The sequence below is a fragment of the Urocampus carinirostris genome, chromosome 1 (assembly GCF_059441175.1).
Source record: "Urocampus carinirostris isolate Australia breed hairy pipefish chromosome 1, RoL_Ucar_1.0, whole genome shotgun sequence".
NCBI classification, from domain to species: Eukaryota; Metazoa; Chordata; class Actinopteri; order Syngnathiformes; family Syngnathidae; genus Urocampus; species Urocampus carinirostris.
The window spans coordinates 35,488,867-35,507,479 of NC_142349.1; the positions used below are offsets into that span (position 1 = coordinate 35,488,867).

The 18,613-nt window shown below is 39.4% G+C and overlaps 1 protein-coding gene and 1 pseudogene across 1 annotated transcript; one reads left to right on the top strand and one right to left on the bottom strand.

Annotated features, from left to right (window-relative positions):
• Positions 1-238: 238 nt before the first annotated feature.
• Positions 239-1,585, bottom strand: LOC148374468 (retinoblastoma-binding protein 5 pseudogene; annotated as a pseudogene).
• Positions 1,586-5,650: 4,065 nt separating this feature from the next.
• On the top strand, positions 5,651-18,226 carry agxtb (alanine--glyoxylate aminotransferase b). Its single transcript, XM_088336841.1, has 11 exons — positions 5,651-5,955; positions 9,060-9,252; positions 9,327-9,391; positions 12,335-12,435; positions 12,519-12,589; positions 12,704-12,788; positions 13,002-13,100; positions 13,375-13,444; positions 14,557-14,652; positions 14,779-14,907; positions 17,879-18,226. The coding sequence occupies exons 1-11, from the start codon at positions 5,707-5,709 to the stop codon at positions 17,984-17,986; spliced, it is 1,266 nt and encodes a 421-aa protein (XP_088192967.1). The 5' UTR covers positions 5,651-5,706; the 3' UTR covers positions 17,987-18,226.
• Positions 18,227-18,613: the final 387 nt, after the last annotated feature.

Consider the following 18,613-nt stretch of genomic DNA (forward strand, 5'->3'; position numbering starts at 1 on the left):
TATCTGGAGGTGATCAGTGAACATTTTCAAACTTATAAGACTGCGAAACAGTGATCTACGCTACAAAATGAGTTGGTCCTTTTATGGTTTTGGAATAATATACACGTGAAACAGGAGAGCATACTCAAGCTACAGAGAAGTTGTCAACATTTCCCTGAAAACCGAGGTCCTGTTTACTAAGTTGAAGACTTATAGAGTGCAAAGGTGATTTTCACAGATGACTTGGTATTGTTTTCTGTTATGCAGTAAGCATAAGGAAGGACTCCACTGGACACAAATTCACAACACCGACGTCGAAGTATTTGGCATACTTAATTATTTTTCATCTGAATTTTATACGTGTCAAGTCAAGTCAAGTCAAATTTATTTATATAGCCCTTAATCACAAAAATGTCTCAAAGGACTGAACAGGATTACAGTTACAAAATTACACAATTACCTGATCTTAAACCAGCATGCGGGCAAGGAAATTCTCAAAAACCTCAGTGTACAACTAACGATATTGACCGGAATGTTGAAAAGTTGGTCTATTCTGATTGCTATTTTTGAATAACCGATTATTATGAGTATTTCTCTTACACCATGAAATGTATAAATTTAGGTAATCCTCATCACTCTTACCTCAATTCGTTCACTGCCTATGATGTTTATACTGTACATACGCTCATGATTTGATTTCCCTGGGATGGCATGATCAGGTGAATCTGTCTCAACCGCTGACCAAAGAATACAAACTCGTATGATGAAAAAAATAATCGTATAAGGATTAAATACAAACAAAAAAAAAGTCAAAAGTCGTTCATTCTAGAAATAGAAGTCGTTGTTGTAAGCTCTCACCTCTCTGCATTATCAAAAATATCATATTCCGCTAGTAGTTTTTTTTTTTAATTACGTATTGGTATGTTTTTAGTACTTCAGTAGAAGTATAATTGATGTATTTCCAAAGCAGTATTTTTGTAGATTTTTGTAGTATTTCCATAGTAGTAAATAATTCTGTAAAAGTATTTTGTAATATAGTATTTTTGTAGTCGTATTTGTAGTAATTCTATACTATTTTTTATTTTTAGGATGAAAGCAAAAAAATATATATATGAGGTCCCTGTTTTTGAGCACTATGCTTGATATTGAGATCAGAGTCATCGTCTACTGGCAGGACTACATGCTTGGAGTCCGAAAGCGTGAGCAGCACAGGGGCAGATTTCATTGGACAGACAAGCACTTTGTCCATGTCTCTGGGGTGACACTGAAGCTTGAGGATAGGTGAGGGAAAGCGAAACCGCTGGTCACAGTCACCTGTTAGCACGTCCCACTGCGACACAATGTTGTCTGTAGAAGCGCTCACCAGCTTGTGGCCATCTCGGCTCCAACATAAGGAGCAGACAGGGTGAATATGAGCGCTGATAATTTTTGCAATTCCACGTGTCAGAAAGTCCCAGATGACAATTCGCCCATCGTTGCAGCCTACCGCCAGGAGTGTTCCCCAGCGGTTGAAGGTGCAGGTGAGAGCCATGCTAATGCAGTCCAATGTTCCATCTGCCTCCTCGGGATAATTCTGCCCAAAAGATTCTAGTAGTTCAAGATTCATTGTAGATCGAAAATCAGTCAAGCAGTAAGAAAGAACTCGGTTTGAAAAAATATTTCTTCAAAAATCTTGACTTTAGATATTACTACCCGGGAGACCCGCCGAGCTTTTTCAGTGCGGATAGGTCAGAACAGTTCAGATGTCATCTACCTCAGCACGGGCTCCCCCCAAGGCTGCGTCCTAAGCCCCTTGCTGTTCACCTTGATGACACACGACTGCGTCCCTAGGTCCGCCACAAACCACATCGTGAAGTATGCTGACGACACAACAGTGGTGGGCCTCATCAGGGATGACAACGACCTGGCCTACAAAGAGGAGGTGGAGCAGTTGGTGGGCTGGTGCAGGGACAACAGCCTGGTCCTGAATGTCGACAAAACTAAAGAGATCATTGTCGACTTTAGGAAAAACCAGCCCAACCATGCCCCACTTTGCATCAACAACAAGGCTGTGGAGGTTGTCAGCAGTATCAAGTTCCTAGGGGTGCACATTACAAACAAACTCACCTGGTCCGTAAACACTGCATCACTGGTGAAGAGGGCACAGCAGCGCCTGTACTTCCTGCGGAGGATGAGGAGAGCCCACCTGCCCCCACCCTCCCTCATTACATTCTACAGGGGCACCATAGAGAGTATCCTGACCAGCTGTATCTCTGTGTGGTGTGGAGGCTGCAGCGCTACCGACTGGGGTAGTGTGAGGAGGGTAACGAGGACAGCAGAGAAAATAATCGGGACTACACTTCCCTCCATTCAGGACATTGGCCAGAAGCACTGCCTATCCCATGCTAAAAACATTACCGGGGACCCCTCTCACCCCCATCATGGACTGTTCACTCTGCTAGCCTCTGGGAAGAGGTACTGCAGTGTGCGGTGCAGGACCACCAGGCTCCGCAATAGTCTAGTCCCCCTGGCCATTAGACTGTTAAATGGTCAATCTAACATATAGTTAACTTAAATCTAAACGGCTGCTAATCTGACTTTTGCACTACTGGCAGTTTTTTTTATAGCTTGCCACTCCTTGCACATTGCTCTCTGCACTATTGTAATTACAGCGTTATTGTTACAGTGTTAATGTTACTGTGTACCTGACTTGTTAACCTGACTGCCCATATTGCACATCTGGTTAGCTACTCTTCTTGCACTATCGGCACTATGGTAAAATACTACACGTAGCCAAAATACAATACAACATTATTTATATCTGTACATTCAAGGAAACTGTGGGGGTCAGATGCATCGACATTTCGTTCTGTATACACGTGTACTAGAATGACAATAAAGTAGATCTGAATCTGAATCTGAATCTGAATATTTAGTTTTGTATTCGTGTAGCTTATTTTTGAAGCCCGAACTGAACCAAAGTCGCCCTTTTCCCCTACTCTCGATGCGCGCATAGGTGTTCGACTGAATGGGCTTCAAATAGAAAAAGGGCGACACGATGAACTGCATCAAACAATGTGAGTGCGCAAAATTGGCGAGCTGCTATCGACACGGTGTGTAGTCATCCTTCCTGCTCTGCTTGGCCACTTTTCACGTCTTGTGTCCAGAGCAAAGGCCGGATCACTGCAGGGTAACAACAGCACCGACTTATTTACCAAAGGTCTAATTATTTACCCAGCCAGACATAGATAAGGACAACGCTCTGTAACTAATGACAAAACAACTGAACGACAAAAGTTTCAGAGTTGATTAAATAATGTCACAAAGTGAGATTTTTTTAACAACATTAATTTAGCATAAGGTATGTGATTGTATTTGTTTTTGAACTTTATTTCTTGATCCAGACGTAAAAAAGTATTTTGATGTAAATTGCGTAACAATTTCAGGGCAAAAAACTGAACAACTGTTTTGAAAGAGTTGACCATCATGTGCGCCCAAGTCATTGGTGTGTTCTGTGTTTTGTGTATTTCTATCAGTCGATTGGTCGAATGAGGGGGAGCCTCCTCTTTTAACGAGCCAATGACAGTCCAGAGAAAATAGGCAATATATCAGATGAATACAATCAGTATGTTAAGCAAAGTAGTTTCAAGTTGCTTCAATTAATTGCCAGTTGCAAAATTTGAAAAAGAAAGGCATGGCCGCAGTCCAACATTATTAGACTTGGGTTGATATGAAAAAGTCATGTCAAGTCATGTTCTTTTGTATAGCCCTTAATCACAAGGAGTGTCAAATGGCTGCACAGAGCAACTACAGATGATAATTACACCATCTGATGAAACCTACCTGTTTCTAAAGTACTTGAAAAGTTTGTGGCGCAACAATTGAATGATTTTAATGACTGAGAATAATCTTTTTTAATCAATGCAATCAGGATTCAGGGCTAAACCCTTTACTGAGACAGCCCTGGTTGAGGTAACCAATGATCTTCTACTGGCAATGGACGCCGGCGCTTCATCACTGTTGCTGCTGCTGGACCTTAGTGCTGCCTTTTTCACTGTGGACCATAATATCTTACAAGATCAGCTGGGAAAAATGGATTGGTCTCTCAAATAGGACACATTGTGTTAAATATTGTGAAATTACATCTGAACCCTTTAGTCTTACCTGTGGTGTTCCGCAGGGTTCAGTACTTGGCCCCCTTCTTTTCAGCATTTACATGCTTCCTTTGGGTGATATTATTCGCTAGTATAGTATCAGGTATCAGTTTCCATTACTACGCAGATGACCCTCAACTGTATCTTCAGTTGTGATTTTTGTTCATGAATATATTTAACATATAAATAACGTGAAAGCCCAATCTAGAACCTATTTTTCTGATTTGTAATACTTAACAACCATTGTGCAGTTTTACATAATCTTACCGTAGTTTTGAACATTATGCTTTATCATTCATCCGACTTTAGTTGCCTACCGTACATGTAATAATATTGGATGTTAAGAAATCTTTTCTAAGCATAACCCATTTATTCGCAAACAGAGAGAAAAAAATGATTTTATGTTTGGCATTGAATGTGTTAAGTGGTTTATTTTAACAGTGGAGTGAATGCAGTTTTAAACCTGAACCAACACACCACGCTATACAAACTCAAGTGGGAGTTATGAAAAAATATGTTTTCCTTGATTTTCATAATGTTTTAAAATGAATAAAAATGAATGCAAATTGAAGGTTTTGTCAGTGCATGGCAATAAGATTAGTTTTTACCTATATTTTATGTTGATGATGACTGTGTATTGTCTGTTGATGACCTTGCAACATATATTACCGCATGGTCATCCTAGTAGGGTGTTCTTTATTTTCTTCATACCGGAGTTTTTGAGTTTTTCAAGTAGCCCTCTGAGACTTATACATTATTGAGATTAAGATTGTACAAATAACCATGACTTAACATGACATCAAACTTCCAGGCTAACTAAAGCTGAGAGTATATCGTTTCTTGCCCTCTAGCACCCATAAGGAGCATTTGGTTTACAATTAAAAAGAAAAATTGTGACTTTTGACAGAAATTACCAAGAGAAGGGGTCTCCAACGTACCCCTAGGGAAAGCTGAGGTCCCTGCGTACCTTTTCAGGAAATAGCTCAGCAGCGTTATGTTATTGTGATATTCTAGTAAATATGTTTTTAGTGGTCAACTGTGTCTACAAAACCCTTCTTCTACTCAGAAATGGATTGAATCATCCAGCTGTCAGGTCCGGCCTGCAGGCTGTATGTTTATTACGCCTGGTTTAAAAGAACAGAGTAAAGAAGATTTTGAAAAGAATGTACTGTGCAGAGACTTGTGAGGAAAATAATAAGATTGAAATAAAGTAGTAAAATTTACCACTTCTCATCCTAGATTTTGACACCATATTCTTAAAACGAGCGTGGCACTCAAATCGCTGAATAATGGTCAAGTCGATCACGTCATGCTCGTTTTTGTCATTGATTTGTGCCATTTTTGTCACATTTGTCACTAATAATGCTGACGCACGATTTAAAAGAACAAAACAAGAGAAAACAAAGGTGAGTCCCGTCGACCAAAAGTGCAATGTATGCACGTCAACATCCAAGGGAAGTGTAAGCCTTCCCTCCAATGACGCACGCCGCCCCGTGCCCAAGAGGTCAAAGACCTGTTGTCTTTGCAAACCTTTGGTCAAAACAGGCACGTTTCTCTGAGCTCGGCTTCAGTCTGACTTGGCTGGTGGAAAACCATGATGCAGCGGACCCTGTTCAGCCGGCAGAGCGGGCTCCTGGCCCGGCAGGTGGCCGCGGCCCTTGAGGGGCGCTCGGAGCAGCGCTCCATGGCGTCCGTCCCGATCCCCCCGCCCGCTTGCATGCTGAGGCCGCTCGAGGCACCCCTGCGCTACTTGTTCGGACCGGGCCCCTCCAACGTCCCCCCGCGTGTCCTTGCAGCGGGGGCCAAGCCTATCATTGGTCACCTGCATCCAGAAATGTATGAGGTAATGCCTGATTTTTTAACTAAGCGAAGGATATTTTTTTTGATTTAATTACATTTTTTAATTTGTCATTCATTCCAAAACTGTTTTCGGGCAAAAATTTACATCCGACACCAGAAAATAATCATGTTGTTCAATAGACACGTGATCGAGGTACAAATGAAAATAATAATAGTAATAGAACATAATAACAGATATTTATGATTGCATTATTATTTGAATGGTAGTTGTTATCTGGATTGTTTTTATTGTATTTTATTGTTGTAATTCTGTCTTAAACTCAATTAAACTTGCTTAACACTAGATGAACAATTTTTAAAGCACCGTTTGTCAATCTTTTTTGAGCCAAGGAACACTTTTAGAAAAAAAAGAAATCTTGAGGCAGTCTGCCAACACACAATGTAAAAGTCTAAGTATAAATGTATCTAAAAAAAAGAAAGAAGGAAAGAAAGAAGGAAAGAAAGAAAGAATGAAAGAAAGAAAGAAAGAAAGAATGTAAGAAAGAAAGAAAGAAAGAAAGAAAGAAAGAAAGAAAGAAAGAAAGAAAGAAAGAAAGAAAGAAAGAAAGAAAGAAAGAAAGAAAGAAAGAAACTAAAGAACAAAGCAAAAGATGAATTTGGGCTCCTTTTTATTTGTCTTTTTTTTTACTCTTCAATCCTCAACACAGGCAACCGATAGTAAGTTAATTCATTTTGATGGTTTGTATTTTGCTTTGATAACAATAATTGTATTCAAGTAATGCTAAAAACTAGCAAAATGAAATGCCTGTTGAACATTTTTACCATTTAGAGTATTTCAAAAATGTTCTAGTAGAATAGAACTCCTGCTGCCCCCTCCTGATCAAAAGAATATTATAGTTACTCTGCTGATCACTGGCATAGTTAGTCACTCAGCAGCGGTCTGATTTTTGCAAATAATTAACAAGTTGTTGTTGCTAAGATCAAATTGGTCGATTTCCTGAACCAGACCAGGCAAAGTACCACCGGTTTAATGTGTGTACTCAGATAATAAATATCGTATCATGTTAAAAACTTAATCACTTAATAAAATAATACGGATAGGTCGATGTTGAATGATTATTTTTACCGCTACTGTTTACGTATTAAATCCTCCTTTTGTGTGTAGTGGGATTAATGAGGGAAACAAATGCAAATAAATTAATTCGTCTATTATGTTGACTGTGGTTTTGCTGTATCTAAACTATTATCAATTTTACTTCACTGACAATTTTGGGTAATTAAACATCCCCCTTGCTCAAAAACTGACTGATGCTTTCCATCTAAAATATCAAATATTGTAAAGTATTCAGAATTTTAAAAATAATTTTGTGTATATAAATATAAATGAAGAAGCAAACCCCACCCGTGTCATTTACACCAACGGCGTCAAAATTACTCCGAGATCGTTTAACAACCAATCGCAGCTCATCGGTTTTCTGAAGCTGAGTTGTGATTGGTTGTCACCTCGATTTTAGCAACTTTGAACTCGCCTTCAAAATTGCCACCCTCTGAAATGGATATGAGCAAATATATTTTGCCGCTTAATTGATACATACAAAATATATTAATTGAATTGTAGTTATTAGACTGGTAGGGAGGCTTAAAACGTGTTTTGTGGATCAAATTAACGCGTAGGATTCATTTATCAAATGTATCACGACTGATTTAATGACTGACAGAAAGAAATCTTTCGCAATTAAATCCACAAGTATCTCACTTTAATTTATATAAAACTCAACTGTACTGACATTAAGCGGCAATTCTTTAATAAACCACTAGAGCTTAGCCACAGGTTGAACAACCCTGAAAAAATGGGCGAGAAAAAAAAATTGCTGCAATTTTAAATTTGTCCACTGGACGTCGCCAAAGACAGGCCAAGCCACTCCCAATGCAACCGTAGCTTTATTTCTCTCTATTTTTTCTTTCTCTCTCACTCCCTCTGACTATTTCTTTTCTCTATATTTCTCTTTTCTTCTCTCTTTCTCTCCACTCGATGTCGCCAAAGACAGAGTAAACCACTTCTAAAGCAACTGTAGCTTAATTTCTCTCTCTTTCTCTCTCTTTTTATCTCTTACTTTCATTCTGTCTTTCCCTGCCTCTCTCACGCTCTCGCAAACACACCTTTCTTCTTTTTTCTCTTTTCTCTTTATCTTTCCTTTTCTTCTCTTTTTGACTCTCTCTTTTTCTCTCTCACTGTCTCTTTTTCTTTTCTCTTTTCTCTTTCTCTCTCCCCTTGTCTCGCTTCTTTATCTCTATATCACCCTTTCTTTCTTTTCTCTCTTCTCTCTATTTTTCTCCCTTTCTTTCTCGTACTCTCTATTTCTCTTTCTCACTCTCTCTCACTTTTCCTTATATATTTCTTTCTCTCTTTCTATTTCGCTTTCTCTTTCACTTTTTCAATCTTTCTTTTTCATTCATTTTCTCTTTTACTTTCCCCTTTCTCTATCTCCCTCCCTCTTTCTTTTCGATCTACATTAGATTTTTTTTTCTACCGTGTCCCCCTTGAGCTTAAACGAGTTTGACACCCCTCTCCTAGAGCATGGGTCTTAAACTCTCGGTCTGGTCAATTGCGAACCCCGTGGTCATACTTGAAAGTTTAAGTGCAGCCCACACAAATCATTGATTGATTGATTAATTGATTGATTGATTAAACGATTGATTAAATGATTGATTGTTAAATCAACGCTTAAAACATACTTCTATTCTATAGTATACGCATAACCTATATTTTATGTTGACAATATCTGTGCATCTGTGTATTATTTGCCCTCATGTAGGTTTTAGATCAGGTGATGGTGTCATAATAGTCTGTAGTTTAACGTGACTTGACTTGACTTGATTGATTGATTGATTAAATGATTGCTTGATTGCTTGATTGATTGATTGATTGATTGATTGATTCTCAATTTTTTCTTTTAAAATCTTATTCAGTGAAGTGAATTTTCTCAGAGACATTAAGCAACAGTAAAATGTATTCTTGTGGAAAAACGATTCAGCCCAAACGCACCCTGACTTTGACAAACAAATCATAAAGTTTGAGACCCTAGCACTGCAGGAAGTGATACATGAATCTAACATTTGAAATGCCCTATTTGTTTGTGTGTTTAGATTATGAACGACATAAAAAAAGGGATCCAGTACGCCTTCCAGACCGAGAACAACATGACGATTTCTATGAGCGGCTCGGGCCACGCTGCTATGGAGTGTGCCGTGTTTAACACGGTGGAGCCCGGTGAGAGCGTCCTCATCGCCATCAACGGGATTTGGGGCGAGCGCGTGGCAGAAATCGCAGAGAGAATGGGTATGATTTACGCACTTGCTTTTGAATACACAATCCCCTCCGCATGAATGCCAATTAATGGTCTTATCTTGCAGGTGCAAAAGTACATAAACTTGAGAAAACACCGGGAAATTATTTCAGCAATAAAGAAATTGAACAGGTAAGAATAAAGACATTTTTTTTCCAGCACAGTGGTGCTTTGAGATAGGAGTTGACCTCGTTCAGTGATTACATTCTTAATGCAAAGTACTCTGGTCCCCGGTTCCTTTTTAAATGACAGGTCGATGATAAATGCACTTCATTGTAAAGAATTAAACAAGACCGTTGTGTGTCTTTGAGCTTTCTCTTCTGGGAAACGCATCTTAGTCACATGGGGGCAGTATGGTTGGAATTTCAATTGTAAAACAATACCAGTTAAATACAGTGACAAGCGTCACAGCTCTTCTTGTAATGCAGTGTAGCAGTCGTCTTACTGTATGAGAACAAAGAGCAGACTCGTACATCCGTCTTAGAAATTGAACTCATTCTGACAAGGTAGTATAAAGAGGAAATATCAGATAAATATGCAGCAATGAATAAATAAAACCAAGTTACAGCAACCGACATCCAAATAATTGGAAAATAATCATTTCTTAAATGTCTTAAAAGAGGAATCACAGTTAGCTGTAGTAATATACAAGTGTGTAGTTTTGGCATGGACGGAGGAGACATATCTGTCACGAACCAGGAACGGAGACGGGACCCAATAGCGCTCGTTTTTTCAGTTTTTATTGATAAAGAGGGAGAGCAGGGCTTGCTTCCACGATCCGATGGCTGACGGACAAGAGGAGCGGACGTGGCACTTCCTTGTCTGGTGAGGAGGATCGGAGACAGGCGAGAATGGCAAGTCCTTGGCCGGGACTGGAGATCAAAGGCGGTGTCGAGTTCATAAACAAGGTCGGTAGCAGAAGGCAGGCAGGTAACGGGACAAAACAGGTCAGTTAACAGGCAGGCAGAACGGGGCGAAGTCAGGTCCGGAAACAGGTTGGCAACAAAGGTCAGGCAGAGAAAAACAGGGCAGTTGGACAATAAAGTTTACTGAGCTGGTGGCAACGGTTCGCAAAACGATCTGACGGCTTCTTTGTGGAAGCCGGGGGTTTAAAAAGAGAGCATCAGCCAATCAGCTTTCCAGGCTGTTGGCGCCAATTGAGCAGTCACAGGTGCTCTCAATCGGTAATCATGACAATATCCCCACAAATATCAAGCAATCATTGATTTGTCCCCAACAATATTATGTGATTATGTGTCATGTCCCTGTCAAGACCAAACCTACACACTTGGTAATACTGCATACCTGTCAAGCTCAGCCAATATTGCCCTTATTAATGATCGCACTTCCTCTTCTTAAGTGATGATAGACATAACAAACACAACGCGGCAACAATTTACTCACAGCAAGAGAGACTATGAAAGTACAGCGATAATATGAGCAATCTCATACCCGTCAACCTCTGCCAATTGCATACCTGTCAACCTCCAGGGCTCCATGTCCTTACAAACTGTCGTATTTTCCCTTACAAAATACAAAATAATCTTACACCATATTTTTTTTTCAAACGTGTTTATGTAGTTTAACATTGTATATTGTACATGTGTTTCGTTATATAATACATATTGTTAATTAACATTTTGTTGTGAGATCCCGAGTTGCTCGACATGAATGAGGTTTATTATAAAAAAAGTTCAAAAATTAAGTAGCTTGGACGTTCACTGTAGAAGGAAAAAATACATGCAAATATAATTAAGTAGAATAATACATTTTCTTATTCAAATTATCAATTAATTTTCTGGATTAAATTATTGTTGGTCTTTTTTCATTTTATCCTTTTAACTTCCTTTTTTTTCTTAACTTCTTTATACAACATAACAATTTGTAATATAATGCATCAAAGCAAGTGAGCCGTTTGAGAGCCGGCTCTCTTTAATGAGTTGAGACGAAAAAGACGGTTCTCTAAAAAGAGACGGACTTCCTTTAACTACACAACTCGAACTCATTTGACTTGATTGATTTGCCGTTTCGTGATAGTCAGTGTATACCGGATGGTACCCATAATTGACAAATTTGCGTTTTTCCATACGGATTTTCTTGTACGTCGTACACTTCTTAAAATGCATAATAAACGTACTTTGTACGGCAAAAACATACAGGTTGACAGGTATGCAATTGCTCTCCTCATTAATGATTGCAATTCCCTTTACTACAAATAATTAACCTTACAAATACAACGCAGAACCTATTTACTCAAGCAGATTATGTAGAACAAAACCAAGGATTTGGTTAGGAATATGCGCAAAAGATAATGGCTTGATTGAGGATAACATGTATTGGTGTAACGTGACAATATCAGCAATTTACCAGTGACAAAACTGACTGAACAAGATTGGTCAAACACAAAAAAAGTGTTTTTTTTTTTGCTGTACAAAATTGTTATTCAGAGTACACAATTTGAAATGATCAAAAACGTCGAATGTACGTTGACACGTATGCAATCGACAATGATGTTGTGGTCTGCTACCAGTAATCGAGGTGGTCCATATTGGAGCCAATATGAGCAAAACCAGCTCAGTCTATCAAATAATGTTTTTTTTTTTTATTTAAACATGTTTTTATCTTGGAGAATTTATTTTTACAGCAAAAACAAAACGTATAAAATAGACTGGTATGATACTGTAGAGCTTTCTTTGCAGGGGATAAAGAATGCAATGGACAAAATTCACTGTGGAAAGAGACTCAGTTGGATTGTGAACCCACAATAGAGCGAGCCTCCTCAAAAAATGCTTTGGTAAAAAACGCAATGCAAATGAGTGAGAAATCAGATATTGGACGATTGGCTAAGAAATGGTTTAGCAAATAACAGGTGAAAGGTTTAAAACAAAGGAGAAGGGGATAATGTATTAGCATTAAAAAAATTGGCCTTTCTAAACCACTGCGAATTTGATGCTCGAAATAAACAATTTTCTCCTTTTGAAAAAAGGTTTGCTATATGCCCAACTACTGCTTATTGATATGGGTGTATGATATCCCAAGGCACAAAAACTAAACTGACTTTCATCACGTTTGCAGGCTATTGAGAAACACAAGCCGGTGCTGTTTTTCCTAACGCACGGCGAGTCATCTGCCGGTCTGTGCCACCCAATGGACGGCATCGGAGACATCTGCAGAAAGTGCGCCCCTTAGTGCTCCTCTCTCATTGTCCTAATGGATACGGCTCGTCTGTTCTTTCCAACATTCTGTGTTATCTTTGTAGACACGGCTGTCTTTTCCTGGTAGACACTGTTGCATCACTCGGGGCTGCGCCTATTTTAATGGATCAACAAAGTATGTTTAGGATTGATAAAGAATTTTGTAAAATCAAATACAGTATACCTTCTGCGCCCAGATTGCAATTGGATGTTATTAATTGTTTTGTGTGCGTGTGTGTGTTCCGGATAGATATCGACATCCTGTACACGGGTTCCCAGAAGGCCTTGAACGCACCGCCTGGCACTGCTCCCATCTCTTTCAATGACAGAGCATGGTAAGAAACTGTTTAGCACCAGGAAAAAAAAATAACTTTTGACTCTGACTCCATCCTACCCACCCTGAGCTTTCAAATAATTGACAACTGATGTTGATTTCTTCCATTTACTTTGTGGTAAATAATTGTTGACAAATTGTGCCGTCAATGACGTCAATTAACGTTGCTAATGTGAGTAAACTAACTTCTGTCACCGTTTTCAACTCTCCACAGCCACAAGATGTTCAACAGGAAAACAAAACCAGTCTCGTATCTCTTTGACATGACTCACTTATCCAACTACTGGGGGTGCGATGGCAAACCTGCCAGAATGTAAGTAAGATGATAAACTCTACACAGCGATGGAAATCCACTGTCTGTCTGTATGTATGTATGTATGTATGTATGTATGTATGTATGTATGTATGTATGTATGTATGTATGTATGTATGTATGTATGTATGTATGTATGTATGTATGTATGTATGTATGTATGTATGTATGTATGTATGTATGTATGTATGTATGTATGTATGTATGTATGTATGTATGTATGTATGTATGTATGTATGTATGTATGATTGTTATTTTTTCCTCTCTTCAAAAGGTACCACCACACTGGCCCTGTTTCAGGTTTCTTTGCGTTGAGAGAGAGTCTGGCTATTTTGGCTGAAAGGGTAAATCGATCTCTACTTACTATTCCAACGTAAAACGTGAAACGAGTCAATTCATATCCACATATCATTTCGACAGTACTATACTACGATATCATATTACAACAATATCTTTCTACAAGGCAGCCAGTTTGTGCTTGTACAATTTATTGAGTTGATCAAGACCAAGAAGAAGCTATTATCTGTATGTCATAAAATGACCATTTTTAAGCAGTTTGTTTGGAATCATTCGTTTCAAAATGTAATTTGGAAAAAACTATAAAGCACGGGCCTCCAGCGCGATACCTGCGCCGAGGAACACCGGACTAGCCCGCAAACACAGAATAACTCAGCAGCGATGGGTCATGGTGATTTTCCAGGAAATTTGATTTCTAACTGGCATGAAGTTTCAGTGGTTGACTAAGCCTATTTTAACTAAACTTCTGATAATTACAACCTAGTAATAACTCTATAAGTTCTCCTCTTACAAAAGACTATAAAACTGGTAGGCCTTCATTCCAATCAGTAACAAAACGTAGCTCTTGACTTCAAAAAGGTTGGGTACCCAAGCTGGAAAGTATATAATACCAATTCAAAAAGTAGAATCTATTTTACATTTTTTAAATGCCAATGCCACAAAATGGTGGTTGGTTGGTCATATTTAGCCCCAACGCCATTGTTTGTAATTCCTTCATATGAACCCTCATATGAACTTGTGAAAAGAAGACTGACGGAAATAGCGAGTAAGACCTAAAATTAAAAGAAATAATAGAAGGAAACTAAATTCAAGTTTAAAACATGTAAATGTGAGTTACAGAGTAGGAGACAAAGAATAATGTGTCATTTTAAATCAGAAGCCTTGTTAATATTAGCCAGCAACCTTACGTTGAAATTGGAATTCGACAAACAATTGTTTGGACTTCTAACTCAAATGCACACACTATTTTAAAACTTTGAAATCCTTAAAAAAATCCCACCACATGTTTAAATGAGACATTTTCGAAATGTGTACTAGATTTTTATGTCACCGAATGTGTTAATACTTTATATTGAGCATTTTTAAGCTTGCCCACATCGGGGTACTCCGATCCCAAATTTACAAAAAACAATAGTGACTGTCCCTTGTCGCCCCCTAGGGTCTGGAGGAATCTTGGAGAAAACACAAAGAAGTTGCAGCCTACCTGTACAGAGGGCTTGAAGATTTGGGCCTCAAACTTTTTATTTCAGACAAGGTGAGGCAGACAGCATAAACAAGGACCTGCATTGAATACGTGGAAATGTACAAAATTGTTTTTAAAGTGGGCGATTCTCCTTTACATGTTTCCTTTGTGTTATTCATTTTTTGAAATACCCCACAGGATTTGAGGCTCCCCTCCGTCACAACCATCGCTATCCCTGAAGGCTACGACTGGAGGGAGTTGCTGGCGTACATCATGAAAAATCACCAGATGGAGATGACTGGAGGCTTGGGCCCTTCTATTGGGATGGTGAGCAATCTTGAAGAATCATAATGAGGTTAAAGCGATAATATCGGAACATCGGGCTAGGTGAAAATTAATCCAATGGGCCAGCTAGATAGCATTAAGGATGGAAGTATAAAAGTTGTGCAGATTCTCCAGCAGTAGACGTTGCCGTTTAGATCAATGTTTCATCTTCTGTCAGGATAGGTTTTGTACATCCCAATTGTCTGTAAGAGTTGCTTTAAGTCAGAGGTGTCAAGCTCATTTGGCTCAGGGGTCACGTGGTGGAGAAGCTATTCTCACGGGGGCAGGACTCGTAAATTAATGGCATAAAAACTGTACCTTGGTTGAAGGGCTGGTGGTCGTTTGGGAGGCTCACAATCAGGGGTGTATGATTTGATTATCAAATGATTTTGTGGGGGTTTAGCTCAATATTTTTCCTTCTCTAAGACTTAATCTCTTGTAGTATTTATCAACTCTGCATTTAAAAAAAAAACTTAACGACTTCAGTTTATTTAACACGGGAAAACTAATGCAGAGTGGAAAGTGACAAAAACAAGCATGCAAACACTAAATTATATGATTGCTCCTTGTTTAAAACGTCTTTCTGCTTTCATTTTCATTTATTGTATGAAATTGTTAACCTTAATATGGGAACTTTGCTGTTGGATTTCATAGACATTATAGAACAAAGTTAAAGTTTCCTTTAAATTCTGCAGACACCCAAGTGTTTTTTCCCCGTATTACCTTAAACAAGTCCGTGACTTTATTTCAGCAAAATAACATCAGGATGGGTTCCTCAATGTTTTCTGGTTAAGTGGTAGTAGTCAACAAATACATTACAATGGGTGCTGTACAAATGGTGCCTGGCTTTATCAGAATCCAGTGGATATATTTAAAACTGCAAGTCGTTGTTTCTCTTTTGCTTCTCTCAGCATCGTCTCGCATTGTCACGGTCGCCGTGGCGACCAGTCTGCCGCGCCCCCGAACTCAAGCTGTAGCAGATCAGCTGATTGCTGGTCTGCTACTTAAGGCTGGGTTGTGGGTTTGGCGGGCGCTGGCTCATTACACATTCCCCGGTCTGTTATGCCTTGTCCTGTTTTAGTTTTAAACATTTTCCGTCTGTTATGCCCTGTCCTGTTGAGTTCGTGCCGGAGGAACTCTGTACTGTTCTGTTTTGTCCCGGAGTATTGGGCGACTTTTATTTTGTTAAATAAAACTTATGGATCGTCACGCAATTGAGTTCTCCCTTCCTGCCTCCTGCCTCCGTTCTGGTCCGGTCACCCCTTCCACTCCACCACGCCTCGTGACACGCATACCACATAATCTAATGTTGTGGGCCATATTTGGCCCGTGGGCCGTGGGTTTGACTAATGTGCTTTAAGTGATTAATGAGAAAATTTTAAATATTTCTACAAGTTGTAATCACAGCAACCTGTTGTATATCAGAACCACTGCAATGGTTCAACCAGTTTCGAAATCTTTCTCGACCATCTCATTTCTCTCTGGACAAAGTTTTGTACATAAAATCCATTATATATTCAAAAGGCTTGTCATATTTAAATCAATTATCTTTTTTAGAACAGACAAGATGTCACTGTAATAGCAATTGTACTGCACAAATGAAATAAACACCGGAAGTGCTTTGCTACAACAGAGGCTATGAAAGCAAATACAAATGTGGATGTTAAGGTTCTAACTGGTGGAGGGTAGTGGTGTTCCTACGGACCCATTCTGCATCTTTAGCAGGTGTCTCAGGGTAACAGGTGTTTTGTCCCCTAACATGTACACCTCTCCTGAGTGGGGCAGCAAGGGCTGAGTTAGTGAGAACCTGCAGAAGAGGTCTAGCTATGACGTCTTGACAGGCACAGCAACCTGGAACTTTGTTCGGCTACTGAGGCTTTGATAGCCCTCTCTACTTTTTCCGAATTAAGTCAGATCTTCTAAAGGAAACTGCGCATAGATGTGGCAGGGAAACCTCGAATTCCAACCTTGATTTGGCGTAGGGTGGCATGCTACTCAGCGATGGTCGCCTCATCCACAATGTCCTGGTACTCAGCCCGCTTAGCCTGATCAGATATTGCTAGCCTGTCTTCCTAGGGAACAGTAAGTTTGTATAAAATGATGGACTTTGATCTCCTACAAAAGAAGGATCATATCCAGTTGGAGGGTAGTTGCCACTGCCTCCTGAGGAATGACCAGTTTCTTCTTGAGATCTGCCCGGAGATCCTAATCTGATGCGCGTATCAGCATTGATAGTAGGTGGTTGGATTTTTTTCACTTTGGGACTTTACTGCCCTTGAGTTGGAGGGCTGTGAGCCTCAGTGGTTCAGGTGGCTGCTTGTTGGTGTGGCTTTTCTGTAGTTCGACCCACTTGGCGACCTCAATGAAGACTTTGTTATGTCTCTACCGGTAGCGCTGACCTGCCAGGGCCTTTGGGCAACTAGTCATAAGGTTGTTCAGTGTGCAGAGGCTGATACCACACTGACCACAAGATGCCGCTTGCTCATTGCCCCAGATCTTCAAATTGATTGGTGTGGGTAGAAGATTAGCCCCAGCGCGCAACAGGAAGTCCAGTTTGCCTTGGTCAGTGTCCTAGATTTCTTTTCAAAACAAAAGTCTTTCAAGCACCCCCTCCCTCTGCATCCAGCTTGCCTGGGAGCCCAACCCTCCCTATTTGATTCCAAAACAGCCAAAGTGATTTTCTTGAATATATACACATTTGGACTTTAGGCCTCCTGAAGTGTCTTGAGCAAGGTTTTGTCTTAAGGTACTCCCGATAAATACCAACAACATCCAGAAAGATCTGCTCGCATGTTGTCTGCTCTCGTAGGGTTTCTAATACCATCTAACGGCCAATTTGGATACTGCAGCTCCCGACTACAGACAAGTAGTTGAATCCAATCACCAGGCCATTTTGCTTGTATTTCAAAAAGGATTTGTCACTTTAAAAAAATTAGAACCATTGATTCAACCAATACCGCTTTCTTTCCATTAGGTGATGCGGATCGGACTGATGGGCTACAACTGTGAGAAGAGCAATGCTGACATGGCGCTGCACGCCTTGGCTGATGCGTTGAAAAACTGTAAAAAGAGCCAGGCTTAAAGAAGAAAATATTTCCAGAGACACCTTGGTCACCGTGAACCAAATAAACCCAGCATGGATTGCAGATGATAATGCATAATGGGTTGTCTTGATTGCAGAATGGTTGCAGAAGACATAAAGCTTGGGATTTATTTTGGTTTTGAAGAATGCTTTGAATATGGGTGTCTAAAAGACACCACATGGTCTGTACAAATGCACTGATAGATTTCAATAAATGTGGATTAATTTGTCAAGTTGCAAGTTAGGTTTACATTTTTTAAATAGGAACAAAATATATTATTTCAGGGTCCCCAAACATCATTTGAAGCACTGATATAAATCTACAATCTAAAATGAATGTGTTTAATTGTTTATTGACAATGCACGTCTGTTCTCATCACTGTGTAGTGCAGGGGTTAGGAACCTTTTTGACCCAAAGAGTCCTAAATAGCTAAATACATTTTTTTTAAGAGAAAGAACCATACAATATATTTTAAGACCAAAATTCGGTAAAACCACCAAACCTGCTCTCAAGACAAGAGCTAATTTTTCAGCGCATTTTATTTATCTTTTTGACGTTAGATGAATTAATTGAATTCATGAAATAATAAAAAAAGGGTTTCAAAAATTGTGGAGGCAGAGTTCTTC